This window comes from Leopardus geoffroyi, chromosome E1 (genome assembly GCF_018350155.1).
Source record: "Leopardus geoffroyi isolate Oge1 chromosome E1, O.geoffroyi_Oge1_pat1.0, whole genome shotgun sequence".
NCBI lineage: Eukaryota > Metazoa > Chordata > Mammalia > Carnivora > Felidae > Leopardus > Leopardus geoffroyi.
In genome coordinates, this window is record NC_059330.1 from 44,213,705 (window position 1) to 44,237,621 (window position 23,917).

The 23,917-nt window shown below is 38.5% G+C and overlaps 1 protein-coding gene across 3 annotated transcripts in view; it reads left to right on the forward strand.

Annotated features, from left to right (window-relative positions):
• Positions 1-23,917, forward strand: part of KANSL1 (KAT8 regulatory NSL complex subunit 1) — a 134,880-nt gene that overhangs the window by 74,978 nt on the left and 35,985 nt on the right. For 2 of the 3 annotated variants that reach the window (XM_045489296.1, XM_045489298.1), the window contains exons 2-3: positions 7,032-7,173; positions 15,462-15,566. In XM_045489296.1, coding sequence (XP_045345252.1) covers positions 7,032-7,173; positions 15,462-15,566 — 247 coding nt within the window. The remainder of the gene's footprint in view (positions 1-7,031; positions 7,174-15,461; positions 15,567-23,917) is intronic. The other variant, XM_045489297.1, reaches the window with a different exon arrangement.

Sequence of the window (23,917 nt, forward strand, 5' to 3'; positions counted from 1 at the left end):
ATAAATGTATTTTCTCTTCCTTATGGTTTTCTTAATACTGTCTCTAGCTTCATTGGAAGAATACAGTATATAATACACATAACATGCAAAATATCTATTAATTGACTGTTGTTATCTGTGAGGCTTCCGGTCATTAGAAGGCAGTTAGTTAGTTAGTTAGTTAGTTAGTTAGTTAGTTAGTTAAAGTTTTGGCATCCCTAACTCCGTGTTGTTATTCAAGGGAAACTGCACTTTAGTTTTGCTGTGTAAGAGTGGAGCTTCCTTTGGATGACTCTGAAGCCAAACACTCAAATTCAGAATTCTGCTAACTGAAAACCTCTATTTCCTATATTTGTCTGCCTCTTTGAGATTTCCTTATTTCTCTTTTCCCTTCTTTTGTATCTTTTACGAGACAGAGTTGAAATTCAAAGTTATGTTTATTTAATCTTTTCTAATACACACATTGTACTTTGCAGTTAGGATTTTATCATTTTATGAATGCCACATTCCTGTGAGGCAGATGTTGCAGTTATTTCCAGAGGCCAGTTTTCATGTTTAGGTTCACATAAAGTAAATAAAAGTGGGAACTTGCTTTTAACCTGTGTTCCTGCTCTTTCCCCTGTTGGTTTCATACTGCTTTTGAACTAGGTAGTGAATCATTGTATATACATTTTTTAAATATGGTTCTCAATAATGTCAAGATTTTCTATTCTTGTGATCCTGACTCTTGCCCTGGATACTGTGAATCTAGCATCTGTATATTCTGTGTGTTCAGTGATAATCTAAATTTTACTTTATTCGTTTTATAAGTCATCTAAAGAACCTAGAGATTCAGAATCTAGGTGTCTTAGATTTTCTTGCATTCTTGGAAATAGCACATAACTCTGTGAAATAATTTAGGTGCCAGTTTTTGAACATAGTACTATGTGGCTTGCTGTGGGCAGTCATTTTTACTTATAATTTGGTACTAGAACTTTTTTTTATATAGGTGAAAGAACTGGAAATAGAAATGAAATAGAATCAAAGATGGGATTACAGGTCTTTCTAGCATGTTCATGATTACTTAATGAAAAAAAAATTTTTAATTCTGGATCAGGGAAAAGTATCACCCACCAGCATTGTTCTACTGGATTTACACATTTTCCGTCTTTGTCTAGAAAGAAGTGATTTCATTTAAGACTGTACTAAGTCAAGTATGATATGATTCAGTGCTCAGCTTTAGTGTTACTTTTAGATAAGTCAGCTTTTGCTTTAGTTTATTTTTGAGAAAAAGGAGGTATCTACCACTGCTGTTGCTCTGCTGTCTGTGGCAGTGCTGTAGGCATTGAAGATAGGGTTTATCAAATAGAAAGAGTTGTTATATTAGTAACCTCTTTTGTCGAACTCATTGACAGTAAGTTAGCAGCGGGTATGGTAAGGGGCATAATATTGCAAATTCTTAACTTTTCTCTGTTAGCTGAAATTGCATTCCTTAATTTTTTTTTTTTTTTTTTTTTTTTTTTTAAGCAAAGTTAGTAACCACCTCTGAGTTGATTCAGATCATTACCTCTTCTGGTGCAATGGGAGAGGTTTTTTCCAGTGATACCTTTTGAGGATTCAACGTATAATTCCTAATTTGTAGTAAAAATAGGAGGAGCTTGGGTGCCACATTTAAGAGAGGTTAAGTCTCCTTACATAAAAGTCCCTGTGTTGATCTGTTTCTCCTCCTCTAATGGAACATTTCCATTAAAATCACCATTCAAGATGATTTTTTTTTTTCAACGTTTATTTATTTTTGGGACAGAGAGAGACAGAGCATGAACGGGGGAGGGGCAGAGAGAGAGGGAGACACAGAATCGGAAACAGGCTCCAGGCTCTGAGCCATCAGCCCAGAGCCTGACGCGGGGCTCGAACTCACGGACCGCGAGATCGTGACCTGGCTGAAGTCGGACGCTTAACCGACTGCGCCACCCAGGCGCCCCCAAGATGATTTTTAAAAAATTAAAAACAAAACTCACTTTTTCGTTTTCCGTATTGGCCAACATGTAAGCTGAACCCTAAATTTTCAAGTGCTTTCCCATTGTGTAGTTTCAAAGTGTTTATAAATAAAAGAGCTTTTTTAGAGGAAATGACTTTTTGTTCAAGTAAGTACCATAAATATTCTATACTCTTGGATCCTATTAAACATCCTAAATTCTGGATATGTGGTAATATTCTTCTAACCCACTAAAAAGAACCATTAAAGTATAAATTCACATAGCTAAAAAAGAAATCTATACAGCATGTATAGTTTTATACAAATAAATACTGGTACATAGCTGGCAACATTAAATATATTATTCATGTGGTATTACCAAAGGAAATATTGGTACTGTATCTTCCTGCATTTATGTAACCAAAAATCAATCCAGAGTGTAAAATTTTAATAGATTTTTTTATACAGCACATGGCGACAAAGTAAATTTACCATAAAATGCTTATAAGAGCAAGTGACAAAATATGAGTTAAAATGAATTCCCACTCAGATAGTAGCCTGGTATTTACAGACAGATATTTTGATATAAACTAGAGTAAAGCACACAGCAGAATAATAGATTGGGAGGCATTTTAGGGGGCACCTGGGTGGCTCAGTTGGTTGAGCGTCCAACTCTTGATAAAGGCTCAGGTTGTGATCTCACAGTTTTTGGATCAAGCCCCATATCAGGCTCTGCTGAGCATGGAGCCTGCTTGGAATATTCATATTCTCTCTCTCTCTCTCTCTCTCTCCCTCTCCCTCTCCCTCTCCCTCCCTCTCTCTCTCTCTCTCTCTCTCTCTCTCTCTCTCCCCCCTCCCACTCGCTCTCCCTGCTTAAACAAATAAACATTAAATTAAAAAAATTCCAGTGTCCTGCACAGATAACACAGTTAAAACAATTATTTCACTAATTGTTAGCACAGAATAAGCAACAAGAAAGAATTGAAAGACTCCTCTGTTTTGGAATCCATATCTTTTTATTCATCATTTGTAAGGACTACAGTAAAAACCAGTTCATTGAATAATTATCACTCTGCAACCTTAGTTATGTGCTCTCCTTTGAAGTTTGTATGACTGATACTAAATCGATGCCTCTTGTTTTTAATCTGTAAGTTATCAGAGTAATAAATTTACATTTCGAATATTGGGAAATCCACTTCTACCTCTGGTAAACTGAGATTCTGTGGCATGTTGTGTCTGAAACGGGGGGAAAAAAAAGATGAGAAGATCTTACTCTTTCAATAATGTTTTATGTTCTCCTCTATCACTGGAGTGCGGTAACGTCTTCATAGCTACCTCTGGCTCGTTAACTGTGTACCTCTCTCACCTTTGCTAACAGTTTAGCTTTTGCCCATATTGCTAGTATTTTTATTTTATTTTCTCTTCTCTTCTCTTCTCTTCTCTTCTCTTCTCTTCTCTTCTCTTATTTTTAAAGTTTATTTATTTTTGAGAGAGAGACAGAGCATGAGTGGGGAAGGGGCAGATAGAGGGAGACACAGAATCAGAAGCAGGCTCCAGGCTCTGAGCTGTCAGCAAAGAGCCCGACACGGGGCTTGAACTCACAGACTGTGAGGTCATGACCTGAGCTGAAGTCGGAAGCTTAACCAATTGAGCCACCCAGGCTCCCCTATTGCTGGTATTTTAAACACAAGATACTTTTTGGACATTTGGGTTAAGGTTTTCCATTTTTCATTAATTATGTTATATAATACTGTGACAACTTCCTATTGAAAATCCCTTCCAGTTCTAAACTGTCATATGACAAGTGTATTTGTAGAATGAAACCTGTTCATAATTTGGGAATTTCAGTATTCCCTTAATGCTGCCTATCTTTAATTTATTAGCCAATTTCCAAAAAATCTTACTAGGAGACTCAGTTTATTATTGATATTTAGGAAAATACCTATATAGCAGGCTTGTTAGTTTTGACCTTAGGAAAATTTAGAAGGGCTATTCCTTAATATCAAAGAAAAACAGTACTTACTCATCAAAGTTCTTATGAACTGAAATGTTTTAAGTAATTTTCTTTTCCTTTTATATTCTCAGGCTTTCAAACAGATTTAAAAGTGTTTGGGTTTATTATCTCTCCTCCCTGCCCCGCCTTGACATCAGACAAGAAAGGAAAAAAAAAAAAAAGAAATCTTTTGGTTAAGATGTATCTAAATTCAGAGATAACAAATAGGTTTCATCTTTTCTGCCAATTTAGAGTGCTTGGTGTCCTGGAACACTGTCATGAGAAGCGTTATGAGCTAAGTTCAGGATCATTGGGAGAGACTGCCAGGATTCTTTGTCCACCAAGAGTGACCAAGGAGGAAGTGCTGTAAATTTGCCAAGAAGTCATTCTTTCTTTTGCTTTAACTTTCAACATTAGGGTTTTGTTTTGGCTAGCCACTGTCAGTTAAAATAAATTTGTGAATAAACTGGCATTAAATGGGTGTTGTGTTAGTTTTATTAATCACTTTTTGTCTTTGAATTGCTGTCTTTTACAATATTTGACTCCCCTTACACTTTGTTTTCTTGAAAGCTTAAGATTTGAAAAGAAGCCACAAGAACTGTACGGTTCCTTACACATAAGAGTGATGGAAGAAATGAGGTTTGAGGGGAGTTTATTTAGGAAAAGTAGTGTATGACTTACATTAGGAGTAGTAGCTGAGGAGGTTTTTGGAGTAGCCCAGTGGTGATATGGTACATGGGCATTTGGTGCTGTGGTAGCTTCAGGAATGAATGATTTGTAAAACCAAGAGATTTTGCCAGATAGGAAGGGGGTGAACCTTGTAGAGGAGTGAGAGTTCGAAAGTGGCTCTGCAGGTTAACTAGCCTTGCCTCTTAGAAAAGGGAGGATATTTTTATAGTTCAGGAATGATCCTCAAGTGGTTATACTTTACCTCTTGAGGTTCTTTCCTGAACTTGAGCTAGAACTAGACCTGCAGCCAACATTAATCCAGATAATTATACTTTTTAAAAAAGTATCTTTACATATACTGATTCCATCAATATTAGGTACTATAAAATACCTTCTTTCTGAAAGAAATAATTGGATAATACTTTATGACAGTGATTGGCCTGAGTGGCTTATTTTGGATCATATAAAATAAAAGTTAGTAAAATACCATTGCTGTCCTTGGTCTTAATTATAATGGTGTAATTAAGAACTCGTTTCTGGGGCACCTAGGTGGCTCAGTTGGTTAAGCATCTGACTTCGGCTCAGGTCATGATCTCGTGGTTTGTGAGTTAGAGCACCGCATCAGACTGTCTGCTGTCAACACAGAGCCTGCTTCAGATCCTCTGTCCCTTTCTTCCTCTGTCCCTCCCCTGTGTGCTCGCTCTCTCTCTCAGAAAGAAATAGACATTAAAAAATAAGAATAATAAATAAAAGAATTAACTCATTTCTAACCCTACCACGGTTAGATGTATTCTCTTTTATTATTGACATTATGCTGTTTTTTTACCCCATTAGTAGACTTTGTGAAAGTTCACTTAATAGCCACTTAAAATTTTTAGTAATGAGTATGTATATCCTGACTGGAGGTGGGGCTATGGTCAGTGACTGCTGCTTTGTTGAAAAAGAATTTTGTGGAAGATTATTACATATTTTGATTACAGAATATACCAGGTGCCATATACCTGCTTTAATATTTAAGGAATGTTAAAATGTTGTCATTTCTATCAGACTTTTTGTTTTTATTTTTATTGTGTTTTTTAAGTTTTTTATTTCTTAAAGTAATCTCTACATCCAATATGGGGCTTGAACTCATGACACCAAGATCAAGAATGGCATGCTCTTCCAAGTGAGCCAGCCAGGTGTCCCAGATTTTGTTTTTATTTTATTATTATTATAAATGTTTATTTATTTGGGGGCTGGAGGACGAGAGAGAGAGAGAGAGAGAGAGAGAGAGAGAGAGAATCCCAAGCAGGTTCCATGCCCAGCACAGAGGCCATTGTGGGGCTCAATCTCATCACCGTGAGATAATGACCTGAGCAGAAATCAAGAGTTGGACAGTTAACCAACTGAGCCACCCAGGTACGGGTACCCCTTGACTTTTTTATTTTTTAATTTTTTTAAATGTTTATGGGGGGGGGGGGGCGGTGCAGAGAGAGAGAGACACAGAATCCAAAGCAGGCTCCAGGCTCTATGCTACCAGCACACAGCCCAATGTGGGGCTCGAACCCACAAACCGTGAGATCATGACCTGAACCAAAGTCAGGCACTTAACTGACTGAGGCACCCCTGTTTTTAAAGAAGAATCAATTATTACATTATAGGTCAAGCTAAAATCTGACTTCTCCATTCCCCTTCTCAGGACCTTAATCCTCAATTGTTGAGTGTCAGTTCTATGCATGTTTTTATACTTACTGTTTATGTATTGGCAACAGTTCTTATTTTATGTTTATTCTTTTTTAGTTTTCTTACAGTTTTTCCATTCCATATTGTTGAGATTTAGTCATGTTGATAGATACAATAATTAATAAAAATAAACAGTATTCCATTAAATTCTTTTACTATTCTAAAGATCTTTTGTGTATGGCATTAGCATTTGTTGGTGTTGTGAATAGTGCTTTTTAAAAAAAATGAATATTTTCTACATGTCAGCACATAGCAGCACTTCAAGTTTTTGTATCATGATCTGAACAGTTTTAATTGTTACATTCTAAGAATTCTTAGCTTTAATAATATGCGGTGTCTTTTGGATTTGCTGTGTAGATAATCTTTATTGTTTATATGTCTTATGTTAAAGTAGAAAATACTTCGCTGTCTCCTGAGAAATCTCCTGAGAATATTTCTCTCTCTTCTCTGAAATTTATGCAGGATCAGGATACTAGAAGACAGTTGCAACTAGTTAATTTGGGAAATATCTGTATGTGAAGTGCCCTCCATGTGTGTCCTCTGACACACACACACACACACACACACACACACACACACACACACAGAGTCTTGGTTTTTCTTGGTACCAGAGTCAGTTGGTATACGGGCCTTTAGATGTTAAAACCCTCCCCGTCCCATTTGCTGTAAATCTTACTGCTACTTTTGGATTTCACTCAGTTTCTTTCCTTTTAGGAGGCGCAGGTCAGAGTGGAGATGGGCTGCAGACCGAGCAGCTATTGTCAGCCGCTGGAACTGGCTTCAGGCTCATGTTTCTGACTTGGAATATCGAATTCGGCAGCAAACAGATATTTATAAGCAGATACGTGCTAATAAGGTAAGAGATAAATGTCTGGTCTTTTTCAGACCAGTTAAAAACTACCATTATCCCTTTTTTCCCATCCCTCAATAACTCTTAGCTGTGTCAAAGAGCATGGTTTAATGTGATCTGCTGTAGTGGTTTAATTTGTTTAAGGGCCTGATGTTGTTTAGTATAGCGCAGACAACACTGTTAGTTAATGTTAAATTGAACATGTGTTTAGAACAAAACAGTTCCTATATTTGGGCTAATAGGAAACATAAGAAAAAGACACTATATAATGTAAGCCATTGATGTAACTCATATTTGTTATATTTATGGAAAAGCGATGATGACCTAGGATTTCATCTTGCTTTTTACTTTGATGCACTTCTGTTTTACCACTAAGCTTCCCTTGCTTTCTTGAGGAAAAATAGGGTTTTTTGTGAAAGATTGTTCCAGGGAAATTAGACATTGGTGTTTGGGATTTGGGTTTTTTGTGTCCTCCTATCTGCAGAGTCCTGATTCTTACCATAGAACTTTTCTCTTTGATAGTGACAGTGTGGTAGTTTTTCTTCTTAAAAATCAACTTAGAAAAAAGTCCCTTACTCAGTTTGGGTTTGACTGAGGGATAAATGTGCATGGAAAAGCCATCCGTTTAGCACACAGGTGAGTGCCTACTGTGTACGAGGCACTGATCTCATTACAGGGGGTCACAGGGATAAATAAAAATCCTCCTTTCATGGATTTTACATTCTTACAAGATTTTGGTTTTTCTGTGTCCTCCTATCTGCAGAGTCCTGATTCTTCTCATAGAACTTTTATCTTGGATAGTGACACTGGTAGTTTTGTGGTAGTTGAGCCAGTCTCCATGACTGGACTCTGGTCTAAATGTAGAGTTGACTGTTCCTAAAATAAGTGTCGCAACACTTTTTTGTCCCGCCTTGGTGCTGGTCAAAGCCTCCAGAGAACTGCTGTACTGTGGACTGTATGCATTAAATTAACTAGTAGGCCAAAAGTTAAAGAGTAACCAGCTGACAAGATACAGTGATGAGTTTGAAGTAAAAGTCTGCGGCCTCCCACACACGTCATCTAAATTTGTATTCCAGAAATCCCCCTGGAGCGCTCTTCTTGTTGCTTTTTGGGGGGAAACATTTTAAGGACTACATTCTGTTACCTTATTTTGGTGGCGGTTTTAATTACGCCTGTTATTAAAATTATAGGAGCACCTGGGTGGCTCAGTCAGTTGAGCGTCTGACTTCAGCTCAGGTCATGATCTCGCGGTCTGTGGGTTCAAGCCCCACGTTGGGCTCTGTGCTGACAACTCGGAGCCTGGAGCCTGCTTCAGATTCTGTCTCCCTCTCTCTCTGCCCCTCCCCCACTCATGCGAGCGCGCTCTCTCTCTCTCTCTCTCTCTCTCTCTCTCTCTCTGTCAAAAATAAATAAACACTAAAAAAAATTTTTTTTAATTATATTATAAAGCATACCATAATAAATATTTTTAGCTAAATCACATCATGGGTACTTTTATGTTCAGTTTTAGGAAACTTTCAAAAGTGTTAGGTATTTCTAAATATCTGGAAAGTATTCTGGGGTTTTGTACATATATTGACTATCCAAAAGTTTCATTATTCAGAATATAATGTATTAAAGAAATGCCAGGCTTGGACTTGATAATCTTTGGTTCTCGTGCTCTCTGCTACCATATAGCTATATAAGGTTGGGAAGAAAAGCCACTGAACCTTTCTGATCCTCAGTTTTCATGGTCTGTAAAATAAGGCATTCATGATTATATTTTCTTGCTCTGCAGTCTGAATACACAATGCTACAAAATTGTGACAGGAAGAGTAAAAGTTGAATGATGATCCTAATAAATATGTCCTAATAAGTAATATTTCAAGAAAATTGACAACTTTATTAAATATCTTTATTTATACAATGTCTGTTTAAAACAAATGTATTAGTTTCTTGGGACTGCTGTAGCAAAGCACAAATCGAGCAGTAAACTTAAAACAACACAAATGTATTTTCTCACAGTTTTGCAGGCTAGAATTCTGAGATCAAGGTGTCAGGAAGGCCATGCTCCTTCTGAAGAGTCTAAGGAAGGAGCCTTCCTTGCCTCTTCCTAAGCTTCTGGTGATTGCTGGCGTTTCTTGGTGTTCCTGCATTCATAGCTGCGTCATTCCACTTTCCTCCTCTGTCCTCACGTGGCTGTCTTCTCTCTGTGTGTCTGTGTCCACACTTCCCTTTTATTTTTTTTTTTAATTTTTTTTTAACGTTTTTATTTATTTTTGAGACAGAGAGAGACAGAGCATGAACGGGGGAGGGTCAGAGAGAGAGAGACACAGAATCGGAAGCAGGCTCCAGGCTCTGAGCCATCAGCCCAGAGCCTGACGCGGGGCTCGAACTCACGGACCGCGAGCTCGTGACCTGTCTGAAGTCGGACGCTTAACCGACTGCGCCACCCAGGCGCCCCCACACTTCCCTTTTAAAAGAACACCAGTCATACTGGGATTTAGGGCCCACACTAAAGGGTTCATTTTAACCCAATTATATCTACAAAGACCCTATTTCCAAATAAGGACACATTTTTAGGTTCTGGGTTATATAAATTTTGGGGGGCTACTGTTCAAGCCTATATGACATATAAGCAATGAAATTTACCCCGAAGATAAAGTAACAGGCATTTAGTCTTCATATCACTATAATAATAGAAGTTGTTGGGCATTTACTATGTGCCAGGCACTATGCTAAGCATTTTACTGTTACTTACAAATTTAAAGGTATACCAGTGGAGGGTCAGAGAGGTTAGCAGTTTGTTCATAGTCAAGTGAACATGTAATCACAGAGCTGAGATGTGAGCATCTGTTGCTCAAGTTGGCAGTTGCTTCAAGTGCTCGGCTACTTTTTGAGTTATTAAAATGGGAGGTTTTTAACTGCCTGTGTTTTAGTAAAGTGGATTGATGTTTCCATTTCCCATCCTGCTCCAAGATTTGCCAGGATTGCCTGGGTAGTGCAGACCTTTTCATGAGATGAATCCAGGTTTGGTGGTCAATTGTAGGTTGTCTTAGGTTGGGGAATTAGGGGGTGAGGCTTTTTCTTTCTAAAGATTTTCTTTCTAGCATGTTAACGTTAATTTTCTTAAAGTAACATATTCCAAAAAAGAAAGCATTTGAAAACTACCACTAGTTGACTACCAATTTCTCTTCTGTTAGAAGTTAAGTGTTAACTTCCAGATTGAGAGAGTCTTGAGAGTTTCTTTGGTAGTCATGATTTCCTTTCGCTTTTTGGAGAAAAGATAGTGTTTAGGAGTTCTTCTGTACTCTGCTACTTACTCCCACCGTCCCCGCCCTTAATTTGAGAGGTGGCCGGGGAGGGACAGAAGGAGAGACCAAGAGAATCTGAAGCAGGCTCCAGGCTCAGGTCAGAGCCTGGTGCAGGGCTCTATCCCATGACCCTGGGATCCTGACCTGAGCCAAATTCAAGAGTCAGATGCCCAGCCAACTGAGCCACCCAGGCTCCCCAACTATTGTATTTTAATTTTCATATTCAGTGAGCTTGTTTTGTTTTGTTTTGTTTTGTTATTTTAAAACTCCCATGCCTTAAAGTGAGAAAGGAAAACTATGTATGTACCTGGAGTGTGTACTGTATACGGGTATCTTCATGTATGTTAAATGCACAGAGCAAATCTTACAGCTTACAAGCTTGTAAGAGGCAGAGCTAAATTTGAACCTGGAGCAGTTTTTCTGAGTCCAGAGCATTTTCTGTCTAATTTCATTGAAATTTCATACCTGCTACATAAAACTGAGGGGGAAAAGCACAGGGACCAGATGGGTTCTGTTGCTGAAGGAGACTTTCTTTCTCGTAGCACAGTCTTCAACATCTGTGTCTAATACAAAACATATCATTTTTCTTTTATCTCTTCCTTGACTGATCTGTGAAATTACATAGCAGCTGCTAACTAAAAATGGACATATTATTGGGAATGAGAGGTGGAAGAGCATTGAAGCTTCTGGATAGAAAAGGAGCTGAATGGAATAGCAGAAGCCTAGAAATACACCATTGTCTTCAAAAGTGATGTTAAGCAGTTTATCTTCCCATCTCAGTGGGGTTATAAGGCATTGTGGACAGCTGGGTCTTGCCGGTGGTAGCCCAGGATGGTTCTTGTGGAGCTGATGTATTAGTGAGGTCACTGCTTTATCTTAAGATGGGTAAGGGACATTGACCTACTCAGAATGAAAAAGGGAGCAAGTAGGTGAAATTACATCTTAATTCTGTATTATAAGTTAAGAGGTGATGTTTTTTAATCTTGTACTTTGACTCCTTCTGTTATACAAAATTGGTGAAAGAGAAGCAATTAACCCAAGTCTACAACTTTAAGTTTTTTCTATTCTTCCCTTTTTGCTTGCTTTCTTTTGCCCTGTTTTGTCATCAGGCTTAGCATAATTCCTTCTACCATTCCTTCCTTTTTAAATTCTGGTACATATTAATTTTTTTTCTTCCTTTTTTTGACATACATGACAGCTTTGCATTTCCACAGAGAAATAACTTATAAGGCTACGTTAAGACTGCGTGCAACTCTAACCCATCCCAATTCCTTTCATCCTTATATAGGAGTTTGCTAGGCCTGGGCAGCTTGGGCATGACCCTGGTTCTGACTCGGGGAGCAGTGAAGAAGGATGGGGAGACTCTCCTGGTCTTTTTACCTTGGCCTCTGCCAGTTTGCTCTGTCTATTGTAGAGTACAGTAATAGCACTGAGGTGCCCACTCCCATTTAATCCTTACACTGTCCCTTTATTTTTAGCATTTAACATCTTCTAATGTACTGCATAAAATTTACTTACTTGTTTGTTCATTGTCTGTCTTCCCCAGTATTAGAATGTAAGCATTTTATGGGATGGGTTCAGGTGGTGTGGGGGTGGAAGGATAGGTCTGTCCTTCTTTCCTGTATCCCCAGCAACTAACAAATGTAGATAAATGGGTAATTGATGGCTTGATTTGAATGAATAAAAGAACAACAGTAGTTTAACCCAGCCATTAGCCTTAGTTCTGCCATGGATTGGCCTGTTGACATGACCTTCAACCTGCATCCTCTCTGGGTCTGTAAAATGATGGGGAATAAATGGGCCCTACGAGGTCTCATAAAGTCTCAGGAGAATATCCTTGTTGTCTCTCAGAGAGGTGTTTATTTTAAGAAATTAGGGTTTAAGGAAAAAGTTTTCTCTTTGGAAAATATTGACTGTTATTCCTGACTTACCTTCTCACCTAAAAAAATTGAGGGAGTAACTTTATACCTGGTAATTGGATTATTTAGGCTTCTGGCTATAATTAATATAAACTTAATATTTTCCTATTCAAAGAAAAAACCTTTTAACCTAAAACTCAAAAAATAATTGTTACATATTTCCATTCTTGGTATATGACTCTGCTAGGGAATATGGGATTCAGATATATATGTATTTTGTCTAAGTCTTTAAGAGCTTAACATTAGTTAATAAGCAACAAATTGGGGCACTTGGGTGGCTCAGTCACTTGAGCGTCTGACTCTTGATTTCTGCTTAGGTCGTGATCTCACTATACGTGAGATCAAGCCCCACATAGGGTTTCTGCGCTGACATAGCGAAGCCTGCTTGGGATTATCCCTCTTCCCTTCCGCCACTCACACTCTCTCTCACTCTCTCAAAATAAACTGAAACAATAACAACAACAAATTGAGGCAACAATAAATAAAATGAATATTTTGACCTAAGGTTCTGCTCTGGAAATGAGATTCAGATACACAGAACGTAAGACAATCACAATACTTTAGGACCTTTGGTAATGTGGATAGAGCAAGTAGGGCTCAGTTAACCAGGGACATTTTCTCGGAGATGGGATTTGGATCTGACAAGGTCTTTGAAAGGATGAATGACAGGGGTACTTGGGTGGCTCAGTTGGTTAAGCATCCAACATCAGCTCAGTCATGATCTCACGGCTTGTGAGCTTGAACCCCTTGTTGGGCTCTCTGCTGACAGCTCAGAGCCTGGAGCCTGCTTCGGATTCTGTTCTCCCCGTCTCTCTGCTCCTCCCCCATTCGCTCTCTGTCTCTCTCAAAAATAAACAAACAAAAAAAAGGATGAATGACATTTTGGATAGGTAAATATTTTTGAAAGGCCAGAACCAGTATGAACAAAGGACATAAGAACAGGTAGTGTTGTAATCTTTAATTGCATTTGTTTACCTTGTAACTATATTGTAATAACCCCCACCTCTCAGTGATAACAACTTCATATACATTCAGACATTTTCTGGGGGATAGAGATTGGCATAATTGTAACCAGGGCTCTTAAGCAGGGAAGATATTGAATGCAGTATTTTGAGAATGGAATAGTGTGCAAGATAGCTTTCTCTTGCAAATAGTTTATGAAATCTGTTCTATGCTTGTGATTGAGACAAAGTACTTTGCGGCAGAAATTCTTATAGCTAGAATAACTTCATTTTGAAGTCTAGGGCACATGTTTCTTGCTTATTATTAGTTAATGACCTTTCTCCCCTTTTCTGTGGAGTTTCCACTTCACTTTCTACATAGGCGGGTCATAGTCTTATTCCAGGATAGGTAAATGCTGTTTCTCTTCCCTTTGGGCGGGGCCAGGAGGGTGTTGTAATACTTATTTTTCATATTTATTTTTTAAATTGTGGGGTGTGTTTTCTGGTGTGTGTGTGTGTGTGTGTGTGTGTGTGTGTGTGTGTGTGTGTGTTTGGACTGAGGTAGAATTCCATTGTCCTTTCTTATTTATTTTTGAGAGAGCAAGAGACAGAGCATGAGCTGGGGAGGGGCAGAGAGAGAGAGAGAGAGACACACACACACACACACACACAGAATCCAAAGCAGGCTCCAGGCTCTGAGCTGTCGGCACAGAACCCGACTCGGGGCTCGAACCCACAGACCGTGAGATCATGACCTGAACCAAAGTTGGACGCTTAACCGACTGAGCCACTCAGGTGCCCCCATTGTCCTTTCTTAATGTCAGCCCTCCCCCTACCTCATTTCATCTCTTTGCATCCCCTATTTCATAGAGATTTTTGAGTTAGACAGGAAAGGGATCCATCCCTTGGATGGATCATGTGGTTCATTGGCCTATAAGAGCTTGTGTCATAATGGCTAGGGAGCTCAAATCGATAGTCAAAATCTCTAGGCCCTAAAATCTATATTTTAGGATGTTTACTGGGGGACCCTGATGCTGAGTCAAGACTGATCAACTCTAGTGTGTTTCAACTTAGAACTTGCTTTAGGATTTACCAGTGGAGTTTTTTAAAACTGTAGAATACCCATCCCTAACCCCAGGGACTCTGAGTAGATTTGATGATGAAACTGGGCAAGTATTAGCTTGATGAGTTTCCCCAGGTGATTCTAATACAAAATTACCTTTAAGAGATACTTATCAGTCATCTCTCCTTATTTTCTGGATCAGAGAAGGAGAACCAAAGACTTAAAGCCCTCGTTACTTTCATCTCAGTCTTTCTATTACACAGTATCAGAACTTGATTTTGGCTACCTCTATTTGAGTTCATGGGGAGATTCATGTGTGTGGCTTTTTGTTTGTTTTTCACAGCAAGCTCATTTCTGCCTTTACCAAGCTGGGCCCTTGCTGACTATGGATAGGATTTGTGGAGTCGTTTTAAATTTCTTTTTACATTTTTTATTTCCTGGGATGAACATAAGATCTGATTTTGAAATTGTGGAGCAGGAACCCAATCTGGGGTGATTTTTATGCATATGAGAAACAGGTGCCTTTGGAACAGTTTTTTGTTTTTTAAGTTCTTGGTTTGTAATATAGGGACTGGACTGTTCACCTTTGTAGTAGTTTTGGCTGCTCAAATAGTTGGCTTACTTATCATTTATATTTGTAGCACTTACGGTAATGCTTAAGCCACATCTGTGATCAGGTTAACTAGAAAATTACATTGCTGCTGTTCTTATAGTCTAGTTAATAATACAGTGTAAAAGTACCATATTTTGATAAAGATTCCAGATCTGAAAGATGTGAATAAAAAGATGCTAAAGGTAACAAGCTATGTAGGTCACAGCATTCAGGTGGAGAAAAGGGGAAGTTTGGGTCTGACTTAGGCCTTACTCATTGCTACTTACTGCTAGGCTTTTTGTTGAAATAACTCTTGGGAAAGTAAAGCTGCTGGTAGTGTATTTTGTTTCAGAACCCTGGGAGAAGAAGGGAAGAGGCCTCTGCTAAACCAGTCCCCTGTCCCTAACCCTTGTCATAGTAACTCCTTCATTAAATCTGTGACTTATAATACCACTCACTTACGCTGCTTTTCTCTCTGTCCTGCAGGGGTTGATAGTTCTTGGGGAGGCACCTCCCCCGGAGCATACACCAACAGACTTATTTCTTCCACTTAGTTCTGAGGTGAAGACGGATCATGGGAATGATAAATTGGTAAGTGTAAAAGACAGAAAAGGGGAGATGAGTGAGAATTCAGGGGGTAGCATCAGTACACAGTTCATTCTCTATAGCAGGTATCCTGGCATTGGCTGAAGGAAGAGGACTGTATCCCCTTTTATCACTTTTGACATTTCAAGGTCTGAATTCCTGAGTAGAGCAGCACAGGTCCCCTCCTGCAGCTGTGTAGTTGACCTTGAATTTAAAAGCAGTTCCTAACTCAAGACATTACAGCTAGAACAAGTAAGGCATCATGGAGTATTACTGAGAATCGGGAGAGCACTTGGCTCTGATACCTTTGAAGAGTAAAGACAACCTTTCTGAGAAGGCCACTATAAGATGAAAAGGTGGGACTAGAGTTTAACTCACAAGGATGTTGAAAGTGCTCTGAGTTACCCCCTTTAGTTCTGTAATGAGGATAAAGCTGTCGTTTTCTGTAATCTTCTGTATCCTTAGAGCCTAGCTCAGGTCTCCCTCTTCCATGATTTCTTCCTTTATTTCTATTTCTCTCAACATCCAAATTAATTTCTTTAATTTCTGAATCCCCAAGAGCACTTTTTTATTTGTTTCTTTCACTTTTCCCTCCCCTCTTGCCCCAGAAGCTCTTTGGCTTTTATGAATATTAGTATTTCTTGATTTAAGTCATTTGTTAGAAATTCCGAAGTCCCATGACAGTAGTGTGTTTGGTAGACCAGAGTGGTGGCTTTTGAAATCGTGCATTAAACCAGCTAGTCTCTTTGCGTCTGCACATCAACAATATTTTTTCCAAAATGGAAGTATTTGTTGCCTTTTTTTCTTTTTTAATTCCTCCTTCCCTTCAAGAAAACATTTGAAGACTTGTGGTGTAAAAATAATTACATCAGAGGCATTTGTTTTGTTGTGTTGTTCATTTTTGCATTTTCATTTCTGAAATTCACGAAAAAGCCAAAGCAAATTTTTCAACGGTCAAAATATAGTTTTAAGAAGTTAGACAAAATTCTAAAGAAAAATACAGTGTAACTTACTGATGACAGTGAGAATGATGAGTGCTAGAATAAGATTACTCAGGAGCCTACAAAACTTCTAATACCCTGTAAGAATAATAAAGCCATTACCTTTGGAGTCATGTTCTCAACTAAACACAGACCAATTTTAACTCCTCAGTGTTCTGAAAATAGACATCCAACTTAAGGCATCTAAGCCCTAATCCAGTGTAAATAAATAGTAAGTAATACAAAGTTAAGTAATTCATCGAGAGTCCTGTGACCCTTTAGTGGACTTGTTAGATGATGTTCAAGTGTTAATACTGAAAGGACTTTCATCTTTTTGCCTTATTTCCAACCTGAATGAGTGTTTTTTGATGGACGCAATATATAATCTGCTTTGGTTGTGGGCGTTGTACAGATACTGCAGAAACTAAGTGATTTGGGAGACTGGATGCACGAGTGAGCCTTTTTTGAGCCGTGGAGACAAGCAGGAAATGTTCCCTGAGATGGAGTGAGTTTTGTTTTTCTGCCACAGAGTAGAGTACTGAGAAGAAGGGAGGAACTCCTAGAAAAATGCCCCTTAACGCAAACAGACTTCAATTTGACTCCTTACTAAAGGCAGTTTGAAAGGTAAGAGTAGGCAGAAGAGAGAAACCAAAGGGCCTCTGGCTTTGCATCTGCAGGTGCTGATAAAGTCAACTGCTGCACTAATAAATTCTGATATGAAATAAAAAGCCTTCTGAACAAAAAAGGGTGTGTTCCTGCAAAGGGGGATTGTCTAAAGCTATTGAGAGTTCTCCCATGTTCTAAAACATGCCCTTTCCTTCTTTCTCCTCCCACTCACTCTCTTGAATAATTAGTAGTCCCCTTTCCCCCAATTAAGAATTAAACAGTGAATAGAGCTAACTTGGAACCTATGCCTGTTACTAGGTAGGAAAAACACAGTTAAAAATTACCAAAGAAAGTCAACAAAATTTCTGACAAAGTATTCTCACAGGGCCTCCCCTGTCCCGTTGGTACAGGGTTTTTCGGACTCAACTAGATAGCCACCATCTCCTTAGCTTTCATATTGTCAGAGGATGGAGGTCATAGCTGCCAAGTAGCTAGAAACTGAGGGAGGAAATAGTGGCAGAGAGGGACTCATGGGGGCGGAGGGCTTAGTCCCACATTCTGTGTAAGTAACTCTCACGTCCTTCAGCTGACTTAACCCCTGATCCACAGAGTTCCGTAGAGTTTAGATAGAGCCAAGTAGAAAGCAGCAGTTGGTAGGCTGAAAAAGCAGAGTAGAGAATGTAGTCAGTGCCCGCTGCAGCAAAGAACAGAATTTGGAGTTTGAATTCCAGCAAGACTTGATAAATACCTTCAACTAGGGCCTTATACTGAAACCAAAGAAGACTCATGATTTAGGAGTTAAAGACTTTCCCAGGACTAAGGAACTCACCCACCATAGGATTAAGAAATCCCAAATAAACCCTGATAGGTTTCTGTGAAAGCCTGAAACTAGTTACACAAAATCAAGGTTCATTTGATTTGTAACCAATTAGAAATGTGCCTACTAGAGCAGAAATCAACATGCTTCTGGGAAATTTAACTGAATTCAGAGTAACATATCATATACAATAAACAGGAAACTGTGTTCGTTACCATGCAAGAAGATGATAGAAACTGATCCTGAAATGGCTCATAGTAGAATTAAATAGAAATATGTTTGAAGGAGGAGTGCCTGGGTGGCTCAGTCAGTTAAGCCTCTGACTTAGGCGCAGGTCATGATCTCACGTTTCGTGGGTTCAAGCCTCACATGGGGCTCTGCACTCACACAGCACAGAGCCTGCTTCAGATCCTGTCTCCCTCTCTCTCTCTCTGTCCCTCCCCAACTCTCTCTCTCTCTCTCTCTCTCTCTCTCTCTCAAATCATTTAATAAAACTTCTAGAAATATATTTGAAGATTTAAAGTAAAAGGTAGCAAAAACATGGGGAAATATCAGCAAAGAGGTGAAAACTAAAAAAAAAAAAAAAAATCACGTGGAACTTGTAGAACATAAATTGTGGAATTGAAAAGTACAGTATCCGAGTAAAAAATTTACTGGTATACTAAACAGCAGATTGAAAACTTACACAAGAAGGGATCCGTGCACATAACAGATCAGTGGGAATTATCCAACCAGAAGACAGAAAAACTGAACATAGAGCTGCTCAGAGATGAACATAGTGCTGGGGGAACAGTAAGTATGTATAATTCGAGTTCCAGAGGAGGTAGGGGGGCTGGAGCTGAGGAAATAATGACTGGATATTCAAATGAAAAAAATTTACAGATTGAAGAAACTCCAAAAATAGTAAGCAGGAGAAATACAACATGGTGAAAATGAATGCTGAAGAAAATCTTGCATGTAGCCAGAGGGACAAAAGATGCATTCCATATAAGTGAACATTGGTATTGTTTGGTGACTTCTTTTCTGAAACAGTGGAGGACAGAAAATAGTGGAATGGGATCATTAAAATAGGGAGTGGTGCCAAAAAACGTCTTTAAAAATAAAGGTGAAATAAAGTCATTTTTAGATGAAATTGAGAAAAATCTGTTGGCAGAGTATGTGCACTGAAAGAAATGTTAGAGAACTTTCTTTAGGATGAAAGTGAATAATACCAGTTGGAAACTCAGATCAATGGGGAAGAAAAGCAGGGGAAGATCTACTTTATGAACAGTAAGCATAAGAAAGCTACTGTGTGTGTATTAATATTAGCAAAATCGTTTTTAAGACAGGAATACCAGAGATACAGACAATTCTCAGACAGTTACCAGAGATAAAGAAGGACATTTTAGATAATGGGGTCATTTCACCAAGGAGACAGAAGAGTCATAAAGGTGGATGCCTCAGATACATGAAGCATAAAATATATGCAAATTAAAGGGATAGACAAATCCATAATTATATTTCAAAATTTTCACACTTGTAACTCAGTAATTGACAGAATTACTAAACAACAAATGTGAGTGTAAAAGATCCAGACAACACTGCCAACTTGACCTGACTGATGTTCATAGAACTCTACCTCCCCCCGCCACCCTCCCCAACACCCACACTTCCCTTCTTGTGCAAAGTAGGAATAATACTGCAGGTCCAGATCCCCTTATCTGCATCTCCAAACTCCAAAGATCTGTGAGAAGCAGAAGTGGTTCTCCCTAAGGTCTCCATCAGGTCATTTGTTGACAAAATTTGACCTGAAGTGATACTTGATGAGACTTTACATTCTTAATTATGCATACCTTTTGAAGCAGAAATATTAATGTATTTGATTTTTTTTTAATTAAAGGACTATTTTTGGGGGGCAGCATTTTAAGGTTGATAGCAAAATTGAGCAGAAGATAGAGATTTCTTAATATACCCCCTGCCCCAGCATGGCACGCCTGCTTCGGGTAGTCTCCGTTGTCGATAGCCCCCACCAGAGTGGTGCATTTGTTACAGTTGATGAGCCTGCAGTGACATATCACAGTCACCCAAGGTCCATAGTTTACATTACAATTCACTCTTTGGGTTCACACACTCTTTGGCTTTGGATTTATATTTAATTTTGAAGCACTTACCCAGAACATACAATGTGTGACTTTTTAAAAGTCTATAAATTTCCATAACACATCTGCCCTCAGGGCCTTAGGTAGGATGGCTCTGTTTCTGTACCTCTTTGGAGTTGTTGATAATTAAGTATTGAGGAAGTACAATGTGCTTCTAACAGTGTTTGGTCCATAATAAACGCTTGGTAAAAAGCTTGCTGTTCCAGGCTGTGCTGTGTGTCTAGGAAACACCTATTAGCATAACCAGGTATCTTCCCTTGAGGGCTGCATGGTGGTACAACAGACCTATAACCAAGGAGTCTGGGGGGCAAGAATTCTCACTTCTAAGGGAGGTCGGGAAAGGTAATAGAGAAGGATGTACTACTGTATTTGCACTGAGTCCTTGTACATTTGCTGAAGGATGGTATTGAGAGTGAGTTTTGACAGGGAGGGTACTGCATGTAAGATATGAAAGAGGTTTGAGAGAGCCTGGTGTGATAGAGGAACTACAGATACTTTTCTTTGATGGACTGTTGGATGATGGGGCCAATTCATGATGGATTTTGTATTTATCTTAGTGAACTGTATACTTTATCCTGTAGGTGACAGGAAGCTGTAGATTGATGCCACATTTGGGTATGAATGAAATTTGCTTTATTAATGCTGGATAAACTTTTCTTCATTCTTTTTTTAAACTTAAAAAAAAGATTTTAAACTTACAGGAAAGTTACAAAAGTAGCACACAGTCTCCACATATCCTTTACCCAGCTTCCCATAGTGTTGTTAACTTGAACTACCATTGTACAAAGACCAAAACCTGGAATTAACATTGATAGAGTACTATTCAGATTTTATTCAAATTTCACTTGTTTTCTCACTAATGTTTTTGGCAGGGGGAGCAGGAGGAGAGGGTCCACAATCATAACTGCATTTAGTTGTCCTGTCTCTTTAAATATCCTCTTAGTCTATGATTGTTCCTCAGTCTTTGTCGTCTTTCGTGGCCTTAATACAGAAATACTGGTCTGTTATTTTGTGTAATATTCCCTCAGTTAGAGTCATCTGACGTTTTCTCAGTATTAGAGCTTGCGCACTTGTAAGGAACACCGCAGAAGTGCTCCTGTGCCCTTCTCAGTGCACCATATTGGGGGTACGTGATGTTGGTTGGTGATACCTTTTTTCACTTGGTTGAGGTGGTGCCTACCAGCCTTCCCCACTGTTAAGTCAGTATGTTTCCCTTTGTAATGAATGTATCTCCTAGGGAGTTACTATGCAATATTCTGTTGCTCATTATACTTTATTCCACAATTTTATCATCCACCAGTGGGTTTTGCCCACAACAGTTATTACTGTGGTGTTTACTAAACGGTGATTTTTCTGTTTTCTACATTTGTTAATTGGAATTCTGTAAGGAAGAGCTGTCTTTTCTCCCTCATTTATTTAGGTATTTATTCCGTCATTCAGTAATGTTTATATCAGAATAGGTTCATTTCATTTTATGGATTATAATCTGTTCCTATTTATGATTCATTCATGCTCCACTTGTCTCAATTTTTGGTACCAGGCCTCTTTCATATTGTTTCCTGTGTCTTTTCAGCATGCTCCCCTCCGAGGGTTATTGAGTATTCACTTTCAGGCACCAGAAGACATTCTGAACTCATCCTGTATTTTACCTGCTCCAGCCCTGGTTCTTTTTATTGGACAACAGTGTTTAGAAACCAAGATCTGAGTACTAGTTGTGCTCATTGCTACTTGGTGTCATTGCTTCTGGGACTTCCCAACAGTCAAAGCTGGGAAACACACATGTGTGCTAAAGCATGCATGCATACACATGTATCAGTGTTTATTTACCCATTTGTATATACGTTAAAAACTGTAAGTGCGGGGCGCCTGGGTGGCGCAGTCGGTTAAGCGTCCGACTTCAGCCAGGTCACGATCTCGCGGTCCGTGAGTTCGAGCCCCGCATCGGGCTCTGGGCTGATGGCTCAGAGCCTGTAGCCTGTTTCCGATTCTGTGTCTCCCTCTCTCACTGCCCCTCCCTCATTCATGCTCTGTCTCTCTCTGTCCCAAAAATAAATAAACGTTGGAAAAAAAAAAAAAAAACTGTAAGTGCATATTAATACCAGTCCAACACCACAGCCTTCCTCATTGATACTCATTTTTATCACATAAAGTAGTTTCATAGTTGCCATCTCATATCCTTGTGAGAAATGTATTTATTAAACAGAGTACAATATTGTGTACAATGTCTTTGCCCTATAATACACAGTCAAAATACTATTTCCTGAAGTTATACTTAAATTAGTTTTTTTTCCTCATCCTTTTAGTGTGATATGTAATTGTTTTGTAATGCAGTTAGGTTTTTGTTACCTCTTTAGAGTTATTCTAATACTGGTATTCCATGTTTTCTCTCCCAACACAATAATTGATCTTTATTATTATTTTTGAGTATGTGAAGCATTACTATAGTTCTAAGAATCCAAGCTGTACAAAAGACCATCATTCCTACTGCCTTGTTTCCATTTTCCCATTCTTTCCATCCTGTTCCCACTTCCTTTAGGTGGCCATTTTCATTAGTTTTTGGATTACCTTTCTTTTGTGCAAATGAGCAGGTAACAAGTATATTTTCTTATATACCTGTTTTTCTTCCAGGAAAGGTAATTACTGGGTGAATATTTGAAATTGAAGTTCTCTTGTTTGTTTTAGCAAAATATTGCTTCTGTGGCTTTTGACAGATGACTTCATTATTTGTTTGTTTCAATTTGTAAAATAAGCCTTGTTCTTTTACCCTTTCCTTCCTTCGTGGAGTGATAGTGATAAGTCAGAGGATAAATGCTTTCTCAGAAGAAAGGCATGCTAAACATGTAAACTATTGCTATTTCTTTTTAAACAGTTCAAGGTATTATCTTCCTACCATTGGTTAAGCAAGAACAACTTCTTTTTTTGTTGTTGTTTGTTTGAAGTTTTGCAGTCACCAGGTTTAATGAATAGTGCATTGGCCCAACAAGGGTTTTGAGATAGAGAATAGAGGGGTAGATACTGGCTGGGGAGTATTTGCTCTACCATATATATTTTTTTAATGACTAATTAGGACTATTAAGATAAATTGGACTGTGGATAAATAAGTTGAATGATAAGAATTTATGACTGCTTTTGCAATTACTTTATTTCTTTAGATTCCAGCTGCCTGTTTTCAGTGGTGTAGGTAAATATAAATCTTAGGCATTATGCTGGTTGAAATTTTTCAAAGTAAGTAAGTCTTGGGCGCCATGCTGGCTCTGTCGGAAGAGCGTGTGACTCTTAATTTCAGGGTCGTGAGTTCGAGCCCCACATTGAGTGTAGAGGTAACATACTTATATCCATACATATATAAAATACAAACATATTTATATATGTACATATATAAAATACAAACTCAAAAAATAATTCAAAATTATTTTCATACAATTGTATATATTTTAACCTCAGTATAGAGGCATAGGAAAGTGAGGCACATAATAGTTCCATTTTATATATGCAAAAATGGAAGCCTAGCTAACTAACTTGATGGAAGTGGAATTTTCAGAAGGTTCCGCTCCCTGTTTAGCACAATTTCCTGGCCATGTTGCTAGTTCGTGGAAATGACTGGTACGCTGTTTACGGGCCAGCAATATTTTGGTGATTTTAAGCAAGACTATGTTGAGTATCATTGAGATGAGCTTGAAACATGAAGTAATTCATATAAAGTCAAAAAGTAATTTATTTTGATCCAGGAATAAGAGTTGAATTCTTTTCCATATACCTAGCCCTTTCAGTCAGGGAAGAAATCACTTCTAACCTTACTTGCTACTTTTAACTCCC